This window comes from Suillus subalutaceus, assembly GCF_016647625.1.
Source record: "Suillus subalutaceus strain FC151 chromosome Unknown DFJ58scaffold_3, whole genome shotgun sequence".
Classification (NCBI taxonomy): domain Eukaryota; kingdom Fungi; phylum Basidiomycota; class Agaricomycetes; order Boletales; family Suillaceae; genus Suillus; species Suillus subalutaceus.
In genome coordinates, this window is record NW_024540252.1 from 124,422 (window position 1) to 148,000 (window position 23,579).

Sequence of the window (23,579 nt, forward strand, 5' to 3'; positions counted from 1 at the left end):
ATAGTTTGGCTGATGCTCTGAGTATTGAGGTATATTGGCCAATTTTTAGCATAGATATGATTTAACCCTAGCCAGCAGATCATCACTGTCACCAAAAATGGTGATGATTGCTTTACCTGCCATTGCTTCCATACTAGTTGTCCAAAGCCAGGCTATTGAGCTTCCCATCCATAGAGAAGCTGAGGGTGTACTTAAAAGTGTTAAATCCTGCTGGATTGGCATGAGCAAGGTAGGAGCATCATAGTAACATGAGAAGCAATGGACCATTACACCATACAGGGCAATACTCTGCCACTGTCATATGAAGATGAATTATTTGTGGAAGTTGTTACAAAAATTCCACTCATATACATCATTAGTGCTAGGTTTTTGTCTCCACAACCTCACCCACCCATATTATAACTCCCAGTTAATATCCTACAGGGCTCAAGCCTGGCTAGTGGAATTTAACTATATAGTGGGTATAAAAGGCAGGACTTCATATGCAGATGACCCTCATGCAAGTGGGAGTGACAATGAGCATTGCAGTGCTGAGGGCATGTAGAGATGGCAGGGCATTAAGGGAGGTGAGCCTAGTGTCTTTAGATGCACTGACATCTGGTCGGTGGTTTGCAAGTTGATGGCTTCCTCAAATGAATTTTTAGACTATAGTACCATGGTGGTGGTATTCACAAGTACAGTACACAAATGACATGCTATCTACTGCAGTTAGAGTATGAAAAACATACCCAGATCATACACCTTGGGATATGAGTTCAAGTCTTATCCTATCCCAGGCTATCAGCTTGTGCCAGTTGACATATACATGTATAATCATAGTGTCAAAGTTCACTTTAGGTGTGTCTACTCAATGCCTGTGATCATTTCACTATAAAGAAAGATGTTTGCTTTGCAGAAAGTGTTACCTGACCATGCTGGCATTCTCTAAGATTATTGTAACCTTTCTGTATAGAGATGATACAGTCCAATCCAGTCCACATAGCAGTAAGAAACCTCCTTTGCATATATGAGTAGAATTAACTGGGTTAAAACATCTGATCTGCCCATAATGACATGTTCTGATATTCAAACAATATCAGAACATGTCATCACCATCAGGTATTAGTTTCTGCCCAGTTGACGCCCTTCACATGAAAGGGAGGATTTCCCTACAAATTTAACCTCCTGGTAAGAAATGATTTCCTCCATCCCCTTTATTTTACCCTCCATGGCCTGGAAAGACCATTCTGACTAGTGGATCCATTTAGCAATGTAAAATTGCTAATCCTGGATAGCAGATGATCCTTTATCATCAAGCTGTAATAATGCTAGATTGCAAAACATTCTTAGAGCTAGTTCAGAAACTCACCGCTGGCCAACATTTGCTTGCTAGTATTTACATGAAAGTACATCCATCGGCATCGTTCCGAGATGTCGGAGCTTGAACCTTGCCTTCGTCCTACTGTACATATTATCGATGGATAACTATCCTCATCTAACTCTAGAGCGGCGCAAGAGGCTTTTCACTGGTGCTGTTGCAATTGCTGCCATCTGTGCACAATACACTACCCTTCTCATGGCCCAGCCCGAAGTCAACAATCCCCCTCAGACTAGGGCTTCCAATGCCCAGTGGAATGATCAAGAAGTTACTACCCTCATCAACTTTCTATATGATCATTGCTCAGAGGGCACTGGGGGTCACTTCAAGCCAAAGGTTTTTGGATCTGCTGCACAATTCATTAACGATGATGAAGAGCTTGCCCTCAATCAACTGGGTCCACCAAAGACATCAAAATCAGTTCGAAACAAGTGGATATTGGTATGTCATATATGGGACCTTTTTGTCTGATTGTGAGCTGATCAGGGATCTTTAGCTCAAGAATGTATATTATGCTATCGAGAAGTACTGTAACCAGACAGGAGTACACTGGGACAATGAGGTTGGAGCAGGGATCCAAGATCCTGCGGCGGCAGGTGTTTGGACAACATATGGTCAGGTACGCACACCCCCACAACACCTTACAGGGCTTCATGCTCACACACTACCAGAACAACAATTTGATAAGTCCATTCCACAACAAGGGATGGGAGTAATATGAGAAGATGCAGGCCATCAGTCCATTGGGTGGCGCTAGAGGGCGCCATGCTTTTCGTCTGGGTGGCGCTGCTCCCCTATCACCAATACTGACAATGATCTTCGGGGGACAATATCTGTGGTCATTGCCCCTCAAGCTGCTGTCCCAGCTGGCGCTATAGTTGGCCCATCGGCCACTACCACCACCACTCGTTCTACTGCTGCTAGCTCTAATGCTGGTAAACGCCCATATTCAGAAACTGCGACAGAGATGGAGACGGAGTCATTTGGCTCCACTCACATCTCATCACTGCAACCTCCCTCCACCACCTTGGTTGATCTTGACACTGACATGATGGTCTGAGCCACTCGATAGTCGCTTGCTTGAACAAATGTACCATGTCTTTCAATCATGTACTGCTCTGTACTACCATATAACATGTTTTCATTCGTTTATATCACATTTGATTCACTTTGACGCTAGAAATAGAATATAGCTTCGTCATACAGGCATCAATTCCTCAGCAGCAGTGCCATCCTCATCCTTGTCATCCTTGTCATCATCATCTGCGAGATCAAGCCCTTCTAAACCCTGTTCAATGACAACATGTTGATACTGATCCCACATTGCCACTGCAATGCAATCATGCATTTCACCAGCTTGGCGATGCTCATTTTCATCTCTTCTTCAATAACTGCCGCTTCGTCATCAGCGACCACATCATGGCCAATATCATCCTCCAAAAATCTTTCTTTGTCTCCATCATTGGCAGGGGGATCACCTTCGGTGGGGTCGTGTACACAAATGAAGTTGTGCATAGCACATAATGCAGCCAGTATCTGAGCTTGTATCTCCATAGCATACCCAGGTGAAAGAAGGAAGATACGAAAATGTTGCTTGAGAACGCTGAAGATGCACTCAATGACATTTTGTGCTGATGCATGTCGCATATTAAATAGTTCTTCTTTATTTACCAGCCTATAAAACTTAGGATGAGGTCTGCAAAATGAGTAAGAACCTACCTGACATTTGTGCAACCCCACTCAGCAAGCTGATAATGGATGTTTCAGTAGGGAACAAGTAACCCAGGACATAGATAGAGGATATCCTGCATCTGCAAGAAATATCTCCCAGGGGGAGTTCGAAAGTCGAAAGAGCAGGCATCCTCGTAGACACATGCATCTGTTGCTGATCCTTCCCAGCCCGTGAGTGTGTATGTGAAGTTTAGGTCGAAGTCACATGCAAAGAGGCAGTTCTGTGATACAAAGCCCTTCTGATTATGATAAATGGGACGATCGACAGCCCTAGGCATTACGTGGATATGACTACCGTCGAGCGCCCCAATAGCACCCCTGAAAAATGGCCACCATTTGGTATTCTTCCGGATTTTCGGGGGATTGAGTGATCTGAAAATTGTACATATTTTGGATAGAATGGTTCAGTCATGAAAACAATGAACATCTTGCGAAAATACCTGTGTACTATCAAATCAAATACTGCCCCCCCAAAAGAAAAGAAAACTCACCGTGAAATTGTTTCATTTGAGCGTTGGAACCTCTCTGCGACATGCCTGATTGACAGGCCAGTGACAGATGTGTAGAGAAAAATCACAAGCTGTTCCTCGAGGGAGACAAACTTGGAGTCAGAATGACCCATGGTACAAAGCTCTGAGATGAGCTCTATGAAAGCACTAGCGTGCATGCCAAGGTCACACCTGATGCGTTCAGGGTGACCAGTAAGCAACTCAATGACCCAGTCTTGCCCAGATAGAGCCGATGTCTGATATGGTTCCGGATCTTTAGGATATATGGACTGCAGTACACTATGGGTTGCAGCAATAACAATACTAATTACTAGTACCATACATTTCAGTAGTCGGTCTTGGACCTCTGGTCGAGGATTCATTATGAGCGCAGCTAGGCGCTGATGATCTAGTAGTGGAATCTGATCCATGAAAAGGAAATATACTATCATACCTCCCTAGTCACTGATATGATACCGATAAGTGGGTGCTGAATTCAAGCTCCGCCCATTCTAACCGACACAAGTTTGCAAATGTTGGCAAATGATAGCCAGCAGCAAGTTGCCGAACTAGCTCTTATATGAACATATACCAGTGATCTGGGTAATCTACTCATACTGGGTAGGTCATTTAGTTGATCAGCAAGTAACATATGCAGCACTGCATATTGAAATTATGCCTCACAGTAGGATGGATCTTTTCACCTAGTGGACCCCTATCATAAGGAAGAAATTTCATAAACTAGATTTCAGCACTCCCTACCTCATGTCCCACTGTTGCCAACGGTTGATATGCTGGCGCAGTCACTACAGCTTTTTTAACTGATACTTGACTGAAACTAACAAATTCATACTATGTGTGTAGTATAATTTAGCAAATCATGAGCTATACCTATGCTATACAAGTCAGTATGGCAGTATGTGTCATATACTACATTCTGAACCCCAGTGAGAACCTGCAAGTGGAGAATCTACGAAAATAGTGATGACAAGATCCAACAAGATCCTCAGAGAAATTCCAGTCACTTTGTAGATTGTAAATTGGAATAATCTAGAGAAATCGAGCCATTCGATGATGGCTCGATTCCCCAATATCCTCATAGTTTTGGCCACATTTACTCAATCTACAGGAATATAGTGCAATCTTGTGGTATTATGATTGACACAATCTAACACTGTACAGTATGAGGTATGGGACAGGCAAACAAGCACAAGGACATAGAAAACAACAAAGCAGTGGTGCACATATACATGTGGTTGGTTGTGCGGCCATCGCCACAAGTGGTGCAGCTGTGGAGAGTGATGCAGTAGCATTTGCTTTCACCTAATAAAGTTCGTAGTGTGTAGCAGTTGCAATCCAAGAGAACAACTGACAGCCTTGACGAGTTTGGAGCGATCATCATAACCCTGCAAAGATTCAGTCTGACACCAGACAAGGACAAGCCATATACGCTTGTAGCAACAACATCAAGATTATCTCAGTATGAGGCAAACTGTCCAACCGTGCCTTTGTGATAGACTTTGCACCAGTCGATAGCACAAAGGTTACTATAGAAGCACAATTAGCAATATCATTCAGGCTGACTACAATAATGAAAAGGATTCTCACCGAGCTCTTGTCGAGTGTGCATTAGTACGCATAATCAAGTTTGAGTCTGCCGCCACTCATTTCTTCTTCATAATCCCATCAAGCCCATGGTTGCTGAAATAACTGGTGTTGAGCTACTAGCTGCCAACTCCTTCTGTTAATCAAATGATGCCGGAAGCTTTTCGAATGGTCATCAGAGCTCGCCTTCTCGAGAAGTGCTGTAAGGGCAAGCTCTGAGTCATTGTCCATGGCAGTATTAGTGAGGGTGGTAGGTACTGAAGAGGACATGTTTATGTGGTTTTTTGATAAAGGTGCAGTGTCGGAGAGATGATCATTAAACATGGTAGTTGTCAGAGACTCGGAGGTTGGCTTACCTGGTCAAAAATTTGCTTGCGGTAATTCTGGTCTTCTTTGTTGAGTATGAGGGCATCATGCATACTAATACTACTGGACATAGCAGGTTCATCAATCATGACCGCTGGACTTGGAGTGGTGATAGAGCAGACATCAATGCTCGCATTGTCTGCCATTGTCATAGCAATGGTATGCAATTTTTTCTTCTTGGTATGTGGAGGAGTGGGCATTGCAAGCGTCAATGAAAGAGGTCGTTTGGAAGACTTAAAGCTTGTTCAATGCGAATTGCATGAAGATGTGTGGCTGATTGGCTCTGTCTCAATGCCAGCAAGAAGTTTCGAGCTTGCCGTTTATGTCTTTACAATGGTGACAGCTTCACGAGGTCAATCCTTCCATCGAGATGTCACTAAGGGATGCTGAGTGATGCAGACTGCCAGAGGTATTGTTGAATGGGGACTTAAAGTGAGAGACATGAGCAGGGCCTGGCAGATGCCAGCCATTTGGTTCATTGCAATTAATACAGTTACTAGTCAATGTCGACAGTGATGAGAAGATGCATGTATGTGATGAGGTAATTTTAATGTCCAATCACAATCATGCTCACAGTAACTCAAAATATTCTAAGTCCACCGTAACTACTACAATTGACAACACTACCATGCTCCCAAAAGCCACTCGAGATTTTCTAGACATGTCACCTGAACCAAATCTTGATGGCTATGAGGCAGACACAAGGTAAACACCATTTCTATGAACTAATATTTCTAACATGGTGGTATCTTGTAGCATATCTGTATCAGATGCAGACAGTTGCTCTGACGTGCCTTTGATGACCTTATCAGACGATATTTTCCTTGACTTTTTGTGCCAGCTTGCGGCTCCAAAGCAAGTAACTCGTGACATGTGAGTTTATTGTTTTGATCTTTGATCTTACTTCAAATACAGTCTTGCAACTTAGATGTCCTACAAAGGACCCTGGCAGTACCACGGAGCCCAAGAGTGATGAGCTGCAAATGACAGTCCTTCCTGCACCCACATCCACCTCTCAGTATGACCCTGGCAGTACCACAGGGCCCAAGAGTGACGAGCCAGAGCCGACAGTCCTTCCTACACCCACATCTACCTCTACCTCTCTTTCAGCCCCAAAGTACAACTCTTGCAGTACCAATGACTCCAACAGCTTAGCATGGTATGACCAGTGAGGAACAGATAATAGGTTTTGTGCTGTTCGTCAGATGAAAGAGGAACTTCAGCAGCTTTGTGATCGTAGCAGGTATTCAATTGAGTGTACAATAATGACTCATTTCAACTCAATTGCTCTTCTTCCTCATTCTCGTCAACAAGAAAACCTCCTCTATATGCAACATCCATTCCCACACAGAGGGAATCATCCCCACAGTATTGGCATGAATAACGACCCTTACTGGAGAGTCGAAGAAGGTTTCTGTTGGGAGGCGAGATAAGAGTCAGAGGTACTCGTTGATGTGAGCCTTCAATTAGCTGAATTTCGAAGAAGAAATGTGCAGCTCCAAACTGTATCTTGCCATCAAGGAGAAGCTAAAAATATATTGTTGAACAATCAAGTAATGAGACCGACTTTTCACACACCTTAACATTACAGGGCTCATCTTGCATTTGGATGTCGCTTTCTTGTTGCAAACATTCAGTGGTTTGATTGAAGGTTTGGATGTTGGAGGCAAGCCCAGCAACGAAGCCGGAAAATACCTGTAGCATCATAATAGTTGAACTTCAGGGATCGTGGATAGTGATGCTGGAGATAGTCACAGAAAATGCTTGAACATTTCTGTATTGTAGTTGTTGGTGGTACCAAAAGCTCAAATGGCTTGAGTATAATGTACCATAGAGTGAAACTTGGGAATATTGAGGTGATCACATATTCCAAGATCCACAAGTACGTCCTTGTTGGTGAGGTATAGATGCTTTGATCCAAAGCATCTTCAAGGTATTGCAGAGTATGGTTGTCGTGACTGGGATATTAAGTGAGATATATGAAGTTCAATAGGACTCTGAAACACATTATGACCTTTGTCGGTGCCCTTCTGATAATACAGCCCAGAAGGATTCTGGCCATGTCCTTTCTCTCCCCACCAGATACCTGGGCCAACTTTGACCAGCCTTTCTTGAAATGCCTGACACCAAAATTGGGTGGAAGTGCCTTGATTCTTTCATCCAGCTCCTGTCCTTCCATAAGGCTAGTACACCATATAATAAGATATTTGATGACACCTTAATAGAGTTGGTGGAGAACATCAGGGGTAATTTAAAAATGAATGGCACAGAGATGGAACCCATTCCAGAAGGGGCAAGTCATGGCTCCTTAAATGCCTTGAAGTCTGCATTGCTGCAGCTTCTTTGATGGTATGTAGGGTATCTCTCTGGGTTCTCCAATCTCCTCCTTCTCATTGCCCAATCTCTTCATCCTTCTGGCCACAATGGAGTCGTAGAATATCAGCTTAAACTCTAGTATATTTTTGCTTTTTTGTTAACTCCTTTCCAACACATTTACCAACTGAAAGATAAGCAATAAGCACACATGCTGTTACAGTCATACATATGCCCTTATTAATTTTCCTTTACTTGCATGTTCCTTCATTTGTATTACATCACGTGCCACATCCTGCTACCACTAGATTTCCTCTTCATTCACTTCCTTTGTACATTATGTCACATACCACATCCCACTGCTGCTAGACATACCATTCTAGTTCTTTCCAAACCCATTGTACTTATATCACTTACATGTCCTTGGTCCATGTATCCAATCCTACCTATTTAAACACACAGTTAACACTGTGTTCTGTACTTTAATCTCACTGCGTTTTACCTGGAATCTCCTTCATAGGTTGTCTAAAGACCTGATTCAAGTTGAACTGACCTCTTGTATTCACATGAGTACCTGATTGACCTTAGCTGTAGGCTCTCTTTTGAGTCACTAAAACATCATCCCAGTTCATAACAAAAGATTAAGGTCTTCACCAGTGTCATTATCCCATGTTACACCCTGAATCCAGAATGCTAAACCCTAGTCATCAAGACAGATAGAGCTAGGTTCCCATAAGCCTGAACTTCCAATTGAAGCAGACAAGCCAGACACCCTGACATCATTAACACCATTATTTGGCACACTGAATCTAGGTATTCTTCCACCTATACCACCTCTGAATTCACCAATGTCTACTATAGTAACTCCAGCCAAACCAACCAAGATCAAGATTGGGACCCCACCCATCTTTGATGGAGATAGAGACAAATCTGAAGGCTTTTGCTAGCATGCAATGCCTACTTAGATATCAACAACAAAATCTATGTTGAAGAAAAACAGAAGATTATTTTTGTGACCCCCTTCATGAATGAAGGGAACACCCAGCTGTGGAAGGAAGACTTCCTCCACACTGCTCAAGATCCTAACCATAAAAGCACCACTGATCATACAATTGAATATGGAATGTGGAAAGATTTCCTTGCTGACTTCCATAAAATATTCAAACCACTTGATCCCTCTGGAACAGTGTTAGCCAAGTTAAGAAATTTAAAACAAGGCAATGACCTTCAGATATACATCACTGAGTTCCAAACTCTCACACACCAAGCCAAGATCCATTACAATGTTCCCAAGAAGCAATCTTCCTTGATGGTCTACACCTAGGATTACTCACCCACCTTTCTAACACATGAGATGTTTTCAATGACTTTGACATTGTCATTACCACCTGTATCAACCTTGACAACTCACGTATCCACCTGAATGCCATCAGGAACTGTAATCAACCCCAGAAGAAGAAGAACTTTGGATCTCACAACTATGTTTCCTCCAGAGACCCTAACACCATGGAAGTAGACCAGCTCACCAAAGAAGAATGAAGCAAACACGTCTGAACAGGAAGGTGTTTCACCTGTCACCAGATGTGGCATTTAGCAAAAGCATGTCCTCAGAAGAAGAAGAATAATGGGAAGGCCCCCATTCATCATAAAGAAGTAGAGGAAAGCAAGGATGAAGATGACGAGGCAGAAACCTGTCACCTCAATGATGATTTTTGATGTGGAAGACTGGATCAACATCAATATCTTCTGATGTACCCATAAGACTTGTATGAGCTTATTGGAAACACAAAGAACTTTGTATCCCCATTACTCTCATCTCGAAAACTCATCAAAATTACTGCAGTAGTTGACTCCAGAGCAGCTGTAACATTCATCTCTGAGGAGTTTGTCAAACTCCACAAAATCTGCACACACATTCAGTAAACCCTTCAAAGTTGCCACTGCCAATGGAGTTACTCCAAGAGTGGAGCAATTCGCTGATACTGTATCCTCACTATCAAAATTGATGATCAAACAATGATTGGAAAAATTAACATCACGAGACTCAGTAAATGTGACGTAATTTTGCTAAGAATTCCTTGACTTTGTGTCATGAATGAAGTCATTCATTGAACCACCAAATCTCTCATCCTCTCTTGCATGAAGAAAAGCAATCAAGTTGAAGAAACAGTTGACAAAGAAAGGAAGAAGAATCAACTCCCACTCCTGTTTCAACTAAAAACAGCTACTGATCATACCTGGAAGAACTCCACATGACTCTCACAACACATCCCCTTTCATTCTCATGATGGGATACGCACCCCAAGCTGTCCCTCACACTCTACCTGACACCACCATCTTCTGTCATAACATTGTAATGCAACTGATGACCAAATCATGGCACAGAAAGAAGTATCAACCATGGAAAGTTAGCAATAAAGTTTGGTTATTAGGAAAGAATCTTATCATGCATGGACCCTTCACCGTGACAGCCATATGTTATCCCTCTCCACATTCCATGCTTCTGAACTATTGTTCTATTATGAAACTGAGATTCATTGCCTGAACTTCCACAATCCCCCCTGATGTCATTGATAATCAAGAAGAATATGAAGTTGGTACAATTCTATCGCATAAGGGAATGGGTAAACAAAGATGCTATCTAGTGTCCTGGAAAGGATACTCATCAGCAAGCAATGAATGGATTCCTGATGGAAACCTTGACTACGCTATAGAATTTTTTACTGTCTATAAAAAAAGACATGGTCTCTAATTGAAAATCCCATCCTCCTTCAAAGTCTTAGTCTCATCAAATGTCTCAAACTACCACATCCACCAACATTGGTGAAGCTGCTGATCATTTTGCTATCACGACCTCTATCACTGCTGCAGCACCACCCACTGATGTCAGCAAAGCTGCCAATTACTATTTCCATCTCATCAGCCAAACTGAAGACCAAGCCCTCATTGAATCTAACTCTCCTTTGTCCTTAGGATGCCCTTGAAATTGAGAAAATTCTCCTATTACATGACTCTCTCACAACCACACTTGTCATCAACATCATACATACTGCATCTCTCATCAAATGAAGCACCCTCACCATTAATAACCCCTACCAAAGCAACTCTTCCTTCACCTTCAGAGGTGCACCTTATTCCTGATAGCATCAAAGAAGAAATAGCATCAAAGAAGAAATCACTCATCAATGGATCCCAACAGTGCTTAATTATGAGATGTGTCTGGTCCAATCTGTGCTTCACTGCAAAGACATGGGCGCCTTTGCCATACAGACCTAACCGCAGGTGTCAAGAGACTATAAGATTTGAATACAAATAACATGTACCTATTAATGAATAAATGTTTCCAAATAGGCAAGATTCTTCGCCTTCCATTTTTTCTTCATCTTCATCCTCCAACCAATAAGGCTTGCCATCCTAGGTCTGGAGTGTGGGATGATGGAATATGTAAGTGTTGTATCCCAACCATGTGACCTTGGAGAACATCTTGGGGCCTGAACTAACATCAAGAAGTAGAGAGTAAATGCTTCCACCACAGATGAAAACAGACATGCGAAGGGCTGTTCTACACAAGCTGAGAGAAGGGAACCAATAACATTAAGGTTGGTGATAGAAGATGAAGGCTGTCTTATCACCCAGTTGATCAAGCACACTCCAAAAAAGCTCAGAAGAATCTTTCACATGCACTGGTTCCCAACAATAGCAGCATTCCTCATCACAGAGCTTTTGAACTTGCAGGATAGCTCCTTGACCTAAGAATCAAAATTAAAGGTAAGATTCTAAGTAGTAGCAGGTGTTGCTCACCTCATTAAAGAAATTGAAAAGAAGAGTCTCATTTGACAGCTAAAATGGTGTGCCAGGCAGCTCCACCCAATGTTCATGTTGCAAAGGAATCAGCACTTTTAAAGGCTGTCCCCATTGATATGGTCCAGAGGGCATAAAGTGATTGTTAGTTATATGATTATTCACCTCTACAGTACGCTTTCCTATGTGTTTTATCTCTATATACTTACGGTATCATTCCTCACATTTCTCTGTCTATTTACATGACTTCCTGACCTCCCTAGGACATCCCTAGGTCGAGTTATTCCTTACCTTTGGATTGTGGCTTGTCTGTTTACATTTGTTTACCAAACATTGCCCATATCCTAGACTTCAGTACTCCCTGCCTCTTTGGCAACTTACTCTAGACTCTAGGTACTGTATACTCTTACTATACTCCAGTATATATCTTGGTGGATGTGGATGGGCTGGGCATATGGCATAGGGTTATGGCCTTGATGGAAATGGATGGGCTGAGTTGGGTATGATAGCAATATAGCATAGGATAGTAATATCGGTAGACATGGATGGGCCCAGATGGATCCCATGTGGATTGGGATCTTGGTAGATGTGGGTGGGCCTGGTTTGAATGCCAAGGTATATCAGTACATGGAATGTGTTTGCACATCAGTAGCCATGCATGGGCCTGGTTGGCATCAATGCATAGCATGGCATTGGGATCTTGGTAGATACAGATGGGCCCAGTTGGAATGCCAAGGTATGCTGGTAGTATGACATTGCACTCCCAGTAGATGCAGATTGGCCTGGTTATATGCAATGCATGAGGTAGATAAAGGCGGGTGTGGGTTGATAAAGCAATCACCATAGGATCACGATATCGGTGGTTATTGATGGGCTGAAGTGGATGCACCAAACACTACAGGATAGGAACACGGGAGCATAAGGTGCCTGATTTTCTTGGTGATGAGATTGAGTTCTTGGTTGGTGTGTTGGGCAGAAGACATTGTAAAAAAAAGCAGTAATTGAAAAGTAGTGTGAAACATGGGTGTAGATTTGGGAATTGAGAGGGAAAAAGTTGGGGCCAAACTTGGGATATATATAGGGAACAACTATTTCGGCCACATTACAGGTGGAATTTCCCAGGGCCGTGTGTCCATTGTGCCTTGACCACAATCGACTATATAATAATAGAAGTCTGCCCATTTCTGTGGCACACATGGAACCGCCATTGTTGACCAGGGCCAATGGGTCATCAATCCACTCCATCCACAAGTCCAACTGCTGGACCATTTTGCTGCTCCCTATTTAATCCATCCGTCAACCGGCACACCCTTCTCAAGCACCCGCAACATGACCACCCGATGAGTTCATTTTTCAACACTGTTGGAAACTCGTGAGCTTCATGCTCCATCAGCCGGTGAGTCTCTCAATGGTGCTGATAGAAAATGATCCCTTGTAGAATGGATGAGTGATTTTATCCCCATAGACCAGTGGACACCCCCCAGGGTGACACACAAATTTAAAGATTTGAAATTTCGAAGTAAGTCCATCCTTCTTTGGTAAAAATTGACCAAATCAATTGCAGGATACAACATCGGTCTGGAACATCGGATTGAGATGCTGGAAAGTCATCTGGGCAATTCAGATCCCAATGCTTATGACAGGGCCTATGCCGGCATCGATGAGTACATCAAAGAGCTTGCTGGTATGTGATCATTGTGTGGATTCTTCTCCCACAAAGAACTTACCCCAAATTCCCAGCAATGTGCAGCCAGGATTGGATCTGGGACCAACACCCGGCGTCCACAGAGTCTCTGATGACAGAGTGTCTTCATGAGGAGGAAGAAATAGGAGAGCTCATGGATGAAGACACTCCCTTGTATGATCTTGGGTGGACCCAAGACGAGATGTCTGCTTTGGGAGAGAGTTTGATCTCAGATAAGTTGATCCAGCGTGATGGGGCAATCAGTGACTTACTGTCTGATTAGATGAACACGATGATGGACCTGTATACAATCTCAGGTGGGGACCAACACCATTAAATCAGGTCGACAAAGATGGCGCCCCATTGTGCAATCTTGGATGGGGAGGAGAAACATTGGGTGGTGAGCTTGAACATCCAGGCATCAAAGTGCTTTTGGATGGTGATGACTCACCAGGTTACAATCTTGGGTGGGGATCTGCGTCTGCATCGTCGGGTGATGCACCAATGGAACAAGATGACACCATATCCAAGGATGGAGATGGACCTGGATATGATCTTGGGTGGAGAAACCAAAGTAAGTCTATTAGCTTCCGCCACGAGCAATCATTTACAGTTTAACTCAGGTGGAAGGGATGTCACCTTCACCTACTCTAGGAACTTCCCGCCCATGCAACTGGATGTGATAGACCTGACGGATGAATGGGCTGACGCCCGAGCAGAGAAAGGTATGTCTTAATATTTCCAGTAGAAGACATTAATTGACCTTGCTATCAGACATAATCGACCTCACCAATGAAGATGAGCCAGTTTATGATCTTGGGTGGGGAGTCCAAGGAAATGAGGAGGGCAATGGTAAGTCCCTGCATTTCCATCACAGCAAAGTATTGACAGCCACTCAGCCCCTCGCCATCCTCTCCCAGACAAATGGACTTGGACGAGGACTTGGATCATGGCTCGTCATTGGAAGGTGGGTTTTTGCAACATGTGGAATGACGCAAGACTAATGGGTGCCACAGTGGGTGATATCGACCATCAAGCCGAACAGCAGAGGTTCCATACCAATCGCTGGCTTAAATCAATTGGCAATGATGTATTTAGTAAGCCAACCCTTTGCTCACACAGGAAGATAGCTGATCATGTCAGCCGACAAACATATGCATGCCCTCATCCAGAACACCATGCATGGATTGGATGAAACCTGGGTCCCGGAGCTTATCCTATGTCAAAACCAGCACTTGTTATATTCGTTTGTGGATGCACACAATTGACATGATCAAGTCTCTGGAGAATGAGGATGGGATGCAGTAGATAGAATATGGGATTTGGTAGTTGACATTAGTTTACCTACATCACTACCATACCCAGTTGTAATATATTGATTGCCATGGTTTGTACAACATCTGAATATTCATGACTTGACGAAGTTGCCTGCATATGAGATGTTGGGTTTCTTGGACCTTTTCAGAAGGATGTCTGCTGTCTTGCTTCTTGTGCATTTGGCAGGAGATCCTTCTGACAGATCCTCAGCATGACATTTCTTCCCACTTTTTTCCACCCAAGTCCTTTTTTGCGGGCGACTGATCCAACGTGCTATCCAAACAACACTTTGTTACAAGACCCAACTCCTTAACAGGCTTGTGAGAGGCCAGTTGTTCGACCAAATTGGAGTTACTGCAAACCATACCGCCAGGACGGGATGCAGGCCCGACCCTCCTGGGTTATAATTAGTATCCATGTGGCTGCAAATAAGTGATTGCACTGGGTCTTGACTGACAAGACTAGTGTTGTCTGGGTGCAATTTCATTAGGAATCATTCAGCATTTGGCTGGTAATATATTGCATACACTCTGAAGTGCTTAAAGCACATAAAGTTTCTCTGCGCCATGCTAACAATCCTATTAGTGTAGGCTAATGTGTCTTGATCGTTATTTGTTTGTCTTCATATAGTTGTGCTAGGTCATTGCATTCATCTTCCTAATCACTCCATAGCTATGTAATTCATTATGATATACTATTTCATTGATAATGATGAAAACCTCATGTGTTGCTGTTGAAATTCCAGCATTAAAACAATAATAGCCGCTTTAGCGATGGTCCTATTAAATGCAATAATGCATCAACTCTTGACCTCCATCATCTCACACCTCAGAATAGTCAAATCAAAGCCAAAGGAAATCACACCTCATGGAACCGTTCACCTGGTGAAATGGGAGTGGAAAAAAAACCACTCGAGGGGTGAAAGGTCAGTGGGTGCCAGACAAACCCATGGAAATCAGTGCAGTCTTCACCATCAAAGTCACCTACCAAGCAGCCTTCAGAAGATTTGATGCATAGGTTCTCTCAAGAATTTGATGGAGGTTATGAAGAACTAGGCAGCATCAATCCCATGCAACTTCTGAAGGCCCGAGAGAAGAAAAACAGGATGACCATGGCAAGTCAAATACTCCTAACCTTCGATGTCTGACTGCTCTGATGTTGAATCAAGAGTCCAAATGAATATCTTCAGCAGTGGAAGTTTAGAACCCTAGATTATCTGAACATCCTCCTCAAAAGGGAAGCACCACCAGCCGATAGGGTGTGCTGTTTGTGTGATGGTGATGGAGCACAGAGATGCCACAACTGTGTCTCCGAGGCGATATTCTGTACCAAATGCTGCTGGACACGACATGCACTGCTCCCATTCCACTGGATCAGAATAAGGGGCAAGACTTGGGAAAGGGGCACAGCACACGAGCTGAGGCCAAAGCCCTTCGGATCCGATACTACTTGAGTACGGTCTTAACAAGGACACAGATGATGAGGGCTGGTGTCTTCTTACTTGAGGGTCTTATATGTTGATCAGAATACAATGACTATCACAATTGTACTCTTTAAGACTAAGGTGCCAGCTCCTCAAGTTCACGGTCAATGGATTTTCTACTTCTTGATTGATAATGTGGTGTTTGTGGGTGGCCAAAGGGTAATAAATTACTTCTTTGCTAGATCACTTCTTCATAGTAAAGGAGTAGAATATATTTTGTCAGGTTAACTTAAACCTAGTAGGTAATATGGACCTCTCTGTACTGAATGTGACTCAAATACGTAAGACAATAGTTTAAACGATAGATTATTGTATAGGTGATTCCTGTAAGAAGTCTGGAGAAGGGAAGTAAACTAGCATGTGAATCTTGCATCCTTTTATCTAACTACATGAATGTCCAGAATTGTATAGGCAATAGCAGTAGCAAAATGCAGTGTGTTTGGTTCAGTATGTAAGATAGACCTCACTCATACACCAGTTCATCACGTGACCTAGCATGATATTTCAACAAAATTGCATATAAGTCATTGTACACAAAACACGAGCAAAATCTGTTTCAAGATTATGTGCAGATAGTGTGTAGCAAGCTGGGCATGTAATTGTTATAATCTAATGTAGGTATCTGAGAGACGAGTAGGTATTATGTTGTCGAGCAACTAGCATGAGTCATGAATGAGTCACAAGGGTGAATTTGTTACAAAAATGGCTACTCCTCCTTCAGTTGGCCAACAATAAGGATTCTGAGTAGACCATTTTGACATTATAGTACATATCCACAAGATCCTGGAACAGATTTAGCTCATTTGAATTTGCAACAGAGTAACGAGCCAATTTCATGTATTCTGTCCTCAAATCATGTGATGAACCGGTGTATGAGTGAGGTCTATCTTAATAAGGCTTGTGGGTGCTGCAGCCATGGGAATACATGTAATAATGCCTGCTGCACATTCAGTAACAGCAAAGAAAAGCTACTAATGCACTAAGGGAGATAGGTGAACATGGGCAGGATATGGGAGGACTCAGCACCTGTGGGACAGGATGGTTGGCTGAAGTATGTAACAGCTAAGACAACAAGTGAGGGATGAGGTATCATGGCCCTGGCAAATATGAATAGCTGAGACATTGAACACAGGATATGCTTAGCAGCTGTGTCAGACATGGACGGCCATAATAACAGACAGACCAGATGAATCAGGGCTTTGCAGGGAAGTGATGGACATATGGAATATAGCTCCTGTGTGGTCTGAGGTCTGTATGGAAATGGGGTTCTGTGAGGCTTGCCTGAATTTGAACAACACAACATGGTGGACAACATGTCAGCACTGCAGTCATTCATGCTCATAATGTTTTATTATATTTCTCAAAATTACAATCGAACAAGTCACAATAGTAGACAGACATTCAAGCAATTACTGATGTAAGTCACCTTACTTCCTTCAATCTTTGCTGTAGGAGAAATGCCTGAAGAAGAAAATTAGTTTCACATTGAGACAAGCTTGATGAGAACATTGGCAGGTAGACTTGGCCAGAAATCCAAGCACACCAATATCAATGATACTAAGATCTGTCATCCTGCAGGTGGTATGTGTGCCAGCAACAATCCTAGAGTCTCTATGTGATCCTGATATTCCTGTGACCCACATTCTGCTCACAAGTCACACATTTCAAAATACCAGTGTCAATGAAAACTTCAGTGCCAATCTTGACAACATCTACTTGCACTTCAGAATCATTGGTATTTTTCTACCACTTTTCCTGGGCTCTGAGTGTGTTTAAGTGTCTAGGATATGTCATGATTTAGAATGAAATATTAGAATTGCTAAGCCACCAACATTAGTTCACCAGCTTCATGGCTTGTAACTGGCTATGACGTCATTAGGCGAAGATGTCCATTTAAGGTTGATCCTGCTAAAAAGGGATCAACAGGCTGCTCCTGATAAAGGAAGTAGAATTACATACTGGGGCATCTGGATTGGACTCAAACAACTGAATCAGGGGTTGTGGCCAGTATTATTATATGGTGCTTACTATGGAAGAACCTTTGAGAATATTAATATGCTGCTGAATCTGCACAAATAGCGCCCATTCAGTCACTTTTTTAACATTTCCCCCATGTTAAACAGACACCCAAAGTTGGGTTCTTCCATGGGAAACGGGTCATCCGAGATGGGCCCAGGTGGGTGTGTATACTGATAGGGACGGGTGGGCTCATGATATTTGTGATGCCTGGATATTAACGGCAGGGCCCAAGTGTGTTGACTGACAATTTGATGATCAGATGGTTGGGCCCAAGGGGTATATGATGAGGAAATGATGCTGATGGTTAGGCCAGAAGGTGCAAGCAAGTCAGATAGAGACATAATATGATGGGACGTCATACCAAGCAATGCCATCATGAACACTATATTTCAGCATGTGCATTCAGATCATGACACAATGCTGTTAATCTGAGACGTAATAGTACAATGATGCAAATATGATTGATTTTACAAGTCACTGGGTATCATCAACGCCACAATTGACCAAGATTATATTGCTTATAAGTTTTGTACAACTCCGGCAGCATTCTGTGTAACATGAATATCTACTGAAATATTGCACCCGGCTATTACTCTTCATCCTCCCTTCCTCTAGCATCCAAGAGTCTTTGAGAGGCGGCCATGGCATTGTGAAGGTCATCTACCAGACCCTCCATCTGGGCCATCACCTCCAAAGCCCCTCTACCCTCATCAACCTTGACAGAAAGCCAGCTATCAAGCTGCATCCCTAATTGCTGAAGATCATCTTTGATGACCCAGAGATTGGTGAGCAAAGGATCCATGCCCCCTTTGTATCTCTTCATGTCCAGTATGAGTAAATATCCTGCCGCTGATTGATGTCAATATCAGCTATGATGGGAGCACCGGGTGTATACCTCAGTAGGGGGACCTACCATCTGGTCCATGTGGGCCATGCATAATTTTTTAACTTTCTCCAGTGAGATGTGGTTGGGCATCTCAAATGGGATGAGGTCGAACCAGTCCTTCCACTAACTATACAGAAAGATTGATACCATCCGGTAGCAGGCCATGATGTCTCCTGGGATATTCATGTTGTGGGTCCAGAACCGGCAGAACAGGTCATCATTGTCTAAAATTCCCACCTGCCATTCTGTAAGCATCTTCACGATGTCGCGAGATACTTGGGCAGGGCTGGGGCTATGTTGCTGAGGGTGCAAATATTGATGAAGGGGAATACAAATCTCTGGGAAGCAGATTAGTTGGCCGAAACACAGATCTGGGACATCTAAATACTCACATCAGCCTCCAAAACGAGGTGCTGGATGAAGAGTTTTCAGAACATAATGGTCCAAGATACTTCACTTTTATCCAGGGCCAAGTGGATGAAGGTAAAGCGACAGGCAGCATATTCAAAGATCTTTGCCAAATCCCACATGGAGATGATGATGCATGGCGATTGATTTGCATATGCGGGGTGTGTGGTTGATGACATAACTTTGCCGGCAGCAGCAGTGTTGTGAGGAAATTGATGCATGCAGTTAGGAATACTGTGATTGCATGGTTTGTATAAATAGTCTTGAGTTTAAACCCAGTTGGACCAATCTGTGGCCAAGGCTGTCATGGGTCCACTGGGTGATCAATGCAGCTGAAATGAAAGATTGAACCTTATCATGCATGTTGTGGCATAAATCAAATATCAATATTACTGGTTCTGACTGAATGCATCAACCACTTTGAATATATTGCAACACAATAGTCATGAGTTGTGGCCAAATGTGGAATTGACCTCCGCAAAGCAGACGCAAGCATCCTCGGCCAATAGTCTATACATCTGTACCTGCCTGATTGCATAGCATCTGTGCCCATCCTGGTTGGGCTCACCATTCTGGTGGGTTTGGCTGAGCCATGTCTGGGCTTTGTGAACCAGAAAATTGATTGTTCAATGCACCTCATGTCCCACAAGAAGATGCTCTTCAGCCCATCGGTCATGCAAGGTGTTGGTGCAAAGCCAATGCACTTGGTAAACTCAGGTCCCAACACTCATCAGCTGGACACAACATCTGAAACCAAATGACTCACATTCATTCATCCAGTCATTGTTGACCAAATCGCCTTGAACATCTAAAGACCAAAACCATGAGAGAGTGGAATTCCTCTGACCTCAGGCATTTGGATCAGTGACAGCCGAGGTGGCCTTCAGGTCATTTTTCACCAACTCCCAGTACTTATCCAGCAGCTGAACTGCCCTGAGATTTGACAGCTGTGCCTGGCATTTCTTGTATATTGTGCTGTTGAGACTGATGACCCGTTCCACCAAATGGACCTGTGACCAAGCCCAGGTGGTGGCGACTTGTGACTTTGCCGGCCGGATGGTGGTTCTGAACAGAACGGCCTTGTCAGCTAGGTGGACTCTGATCGCGTGCAGCATATCATTGGCCTGTCCCTCCCTGAGGGTGATCTCTTGTCTGACCAGACCGCCTATGCCCAACTCCTGGCACCTCTCCAGACCCAAGTTGGATGGGAGAGGGACCATAGCTAGATTAGGTTGAAACAAAACCTGCGGGCAATGTCCTTCCAGTGCCAAATCATCTTCCAAATCATCCCAGCCAGAACCATGCCCATCATCCATGAAATCAATTTCCATGTCGGGGATGCAATCATCCTCATTGTATTCCTCCCCGAGATACCTGCTCCTGCGATGAACTCATCAATAGAGTACTGCAGCCTTAGCCAGTGATCGCTTATCTGCAGCATTTGAGTCTCGGTGGGATGTCTGCCCATCCTCTGTATCTCAATTGCCAGGGCTATCTGCATTTCCTCAATTGTAATCCCAGAGGCAAGCCATGTGGCTGCTCCTAGCTGAGGTCTTTCTCCCAGTGTCTTACTAGGATGTGAAAGGCAAGAAAACTCTCCAAATTTCACAATCCTCCACAGTCAATGGTTCAGACAATTACCAACGGATGATAATGTGGTCATTTGTGGGGGACGAGATGTGTTGAACTTTTCAAGCGAACACTAGTGATGTAAAAGGGGCAAAGAAATAATAAAAACTAATAGTAGCACAAGGTAGTGCTATAACCTTCAGAACAGTGTGTTGCAGCTGTATGCAATGAACTAGAACTATACTATATCCCTCTTGGATATTCCTAACTTATACTTCAGCAATGGAGAACAAATTCACTAGCAGGATCATCCCAATATGTGGCCTTGAAACCAACTCTCTGCTGCTCAGGATCTCACAATGAGTAATGACACAGTCCAGAATAGAGTACACCTTCTTGATGTAGTCTTAAGTGGCCAAGTTCTTAATATTTGTTGACAGATTGTAGGTCTTATTTGTGTCTACCCTAATTGACGAATAATACATTAAATTCTCCCAACAGAACTTTTCCTGTGTCTAAAAGAGAACTAGAATGATTGAAGACAATATAATCAAAGATGGCTCAAGAATGTGGCCTGAAGAATGTGCTTTAACAATGTGCTTTAAGAATAATGTGGATTGAAGATTATGTAATCAAATGTGGCTCAAGAATGTGGCCAGATACTTTTGAAGAATGTAAAGTATAATGTCAAAACAATGGAGCTAATAAGCTAATATTTCTCCTAATAGTCACTTGAATGTTCACTCAAATAATGGGGACTAAGAATCTAAGGGGTGAAAGAATGTTCCCCTATGTTCCCCTAAACTGTGCTTCACTCTGTTAATACTTGGGAATCAAATTGATTGCTTCACAAGAGGGGAAAATGAGCTCCTTATATACTACTAGACTAGTGGCTGTGCTACTGATTACTTAATGTACTATAGAATATTCCAGAATGTATCAGAATTATTGAGAAAGAATTATAGAATGTCATAGAATGAGTTAGTGAGAGAGATGACTCATTATGACTCATTGTGACTCATCTGATTGATTACCAATCCAAAGTTGTTTATTTGTATTGTCAACTTGTTTGGTACCACAGCCTTAGGTACACAAATACAAATGAAGTGGCATGGCATATGTTTGGCATAGGGGTGAATAAAATAAAGAATTATAGAAAAGATAAAGGATATATTAAGTATTTAGTTTGAACCCCTAAGTCATATCTTGGTGATACATGCTCAGAAATGTCCAAAGTAAATTTAAGTAATGTATAGAAAATTCAGGGGAAGTGCATAGGCTGTAGTAAGGAATTGTATGTATCATAAATTTGCCATGACCATGTACGAAACAGGTTTTGTGCATGTCACCGGGTGATGGAAGGACTTCTGCAATAAGTCCAGCTCTACATCCTTCTTAGATCATGCTGCAGGCATAGTTCATCAACACACCAGCCACGATTTTCCGAAACATCCAACACCCACCCTTTTGCATCCAGACATCATATATATCAAGGGCAGATGGGCCATCTATTTGGAGAGATTGGGCTTCTCTCTCTTGAGCCTGCCATCGGTTGACCATTTCAGGCTCTGCCGCATTGTTCAGTGCATCAAATGCCTGACTGCTTTTGGCCAGGCCTTGTTTGGCCTCTTTGTATTTCCGGCTCAAGAACAACCCTGTTGGAAATAAACATTGATTTAGCGGTGCGCATGCAAACATATCATTGATCAAATAACCCACCCATGTGAATCATCTTCATGAAATTGCAGTCATTCATCTGATAGTCAAGGCATTCCTGTTGGTGGGGAGTTGACATGCCCTGGGCTGATGGAGAGATTATGTTGAGATTTGCCCAGTCTCCATTATCTCCCCATCTATTTGGGCTGCACCCGGGATGAAGTTCGATGCATAATGCACAAAACACTTTTCCTGGTGACCATGAATGTGCCATAGCCCAATCCCCGGGGTGATGTCCATTCCTTTCGGAATGGTTAGATGGAGGCTCTTGTCAACCTGTCACTGCAGACACTTGTTATACTGGCAATTGATGTCATAGAATGTCAATGCCTGGCGCAGTCTATCCGTGTTGTGACACAGAGCGTTGCATAGCGTATAGTCCATGTTGATCTGTCTACTCCCGAAAATCAGTCAGCCCCGCCCACATATGCACATGGGGCTCCTATACCTTTCACCCTTTTGAAAATCCACCATTGAAAAGCACCCGTGCCTGGTGCATGCGCACCCCCCAATTCCTGTGGCTTCCAGCTTTCGCTGAGATGTGTTGGCCTGGTTGAACGCTCTATGGTTGTCGCATTCTGACCTCTGGGCTGAATCCTTGGCAAGAGCAAGATATGGGCCTGGTATCTCTCCCTGGCCACCATGAAGCATCGCCTGTCGGTAAGCCATACTTCATCATCCAGGTGTGCAGGATGCAGATGCTCAGCTTTGAAATTGCTGTCCATCACCAACAATCAGGTGTAAAGCCATCCGGGTCTCATGTCATCGGGTTTGGTTCGTATTGTTATGTTGATACCTGGTTGTGGACATGTGGGGCAGAAAAGCGCCAGATCCCC

The 23,579-nt window shown here is 43.2% G+C and overlaps 6 protein-coding genes across 6 annotated transcripts; 2 read left to right on the forward strand and 4 right to left on the reverse strand.

Moving 5' to 3' along the window:
- Positions 1-1,456: 1,456 nt before the first annotated feature.
- Positions 1,457-2,073, forward strand: DFJ58DRAFT_721232 (uncharacterized protein; the record flags this gene model as incomplete). The annotated part of the gene is made up of 3 exons (XM_041384789.1): positions 1,457-1,798; positions 1,854-1,976; positions 2,029-2,073. The coding sequence occupies 3 exons, from the start codon at positions 1,457-1,459 to the stop codon at positions 2,071-2,073; spliced, it is 510 nt and encodes a 169-aa protein (XP_041250461.1).
- A 4,489-nt stretch (positions 2,074-6,562) lies between these two features.
- On the reverse strand, positions 6,563-8,233 carry DFJ58DRAFT_836035 (uncharacterized protein; the record flags this gene model as incomplete). The annotated part of the gene is made up of 6 exons (XM_041392271.1): positions 6,563-6,741; positions 6,942-7,074; positions 7,126-7,242; positions 7,377-7,473; positions 7,554-7,730; positions 8,211-8,233. The coding sequence occupies 6 exons, from the start codon at positions 8,231-8,233 to the stop codon at positions 6,563-6,565; spliced, it is 726 nt and encodes a 241-aa protein (XP_041250462.1).
- A 3,983-nt stretch (positions 8,234-12,216) lies between these two features.
- DFJ58DRAFT_836036 (uncharacterized protein) lies at positions 12,217-14,653 on the forward strand (the record flags this gene model as incomplete). The annotated part of the gene is made up of 13 exons (XM_041392272.1): positions 12,217-12,276; positions 12,369-12,397; positions 12,563-12,624; positions 12,692-12,787; positions 13,100-13,180; positions 13,226-13,345; positions 13,402-13,608; positions 13,629-13,919; positions 13,969-14,070; positions 14,120-14,197; positions 14,245-14,312; positions 14,362-14,442; positions 14,624-14,653. 13 exons carry the CDS (start codon positions 12,217-12,219, stop codon positions 14,651-14,653), a joined length of 1,305 nt encoding a protein of 434 aa, XP_041250463.1.
- Positions 14,654-18,753: 4,100 nt separating this feature from the next.
- DFJ58DRAFT_836037 (uncharacterized protein) lies at positions 18,754-19,679 on the reverse strand (the record flags this gene model as incomplete). The annotated part of the gene is made up of 5 exons (XM_041392273.1): positions 18,754-18,981; positions 19,078-19,173; positions 19,198-19,350; positions 19,443-19,463; positions 19,503-19,679. The coding sequence occupies 5 exons, from the start codon at positions 19,677-19,679 to the stop codon at positions 18,754-18,756; spliced, it is 675 nt and encodes a 224-aa protein (XP_041250464.1).
- A 627-nt stretch (positions 19,680-20,306) lies between these two features.
- Positions 20,307-20,789, reverse strand: DFJ58DRAFT_836038 (uncharacterized protein; the record flags this gene model as incomplete). The annotated part of the gene is made up of 1 exon (XM_041392274.1): positions 20,307-20,789. One exon carries the CDS (start codon positions 20,787-20,789, stop codon positions 20,307-20,309), a length of 483 nt encoding a protein of 160 aa, XP_041250465.1.
- Positions 20,790-22,422: 1,633 nt separating this feature from the next.
- Positions 22,423-23,412, reverse strand: DFJ58DRAFT_836039 (uncharacterized protein; the record flags this gene model as incomplete). Its single annotated transcript, XM_041392275.1, has 3 exons — positions 22,423-22,682; positions 22,747-22,889; positions 23,249-23,412. The coding sequence occupies 3 exons, from the start codon at positions 23,410-23,412 to the stop codon at positions 22,423-22,425; spliced, it is 567 nt and encodes a 188-aa protein (XP_041250466.1).
- Between the last annotated feature and the right edge of the window lie 167 nt (positions 23,413-23,579).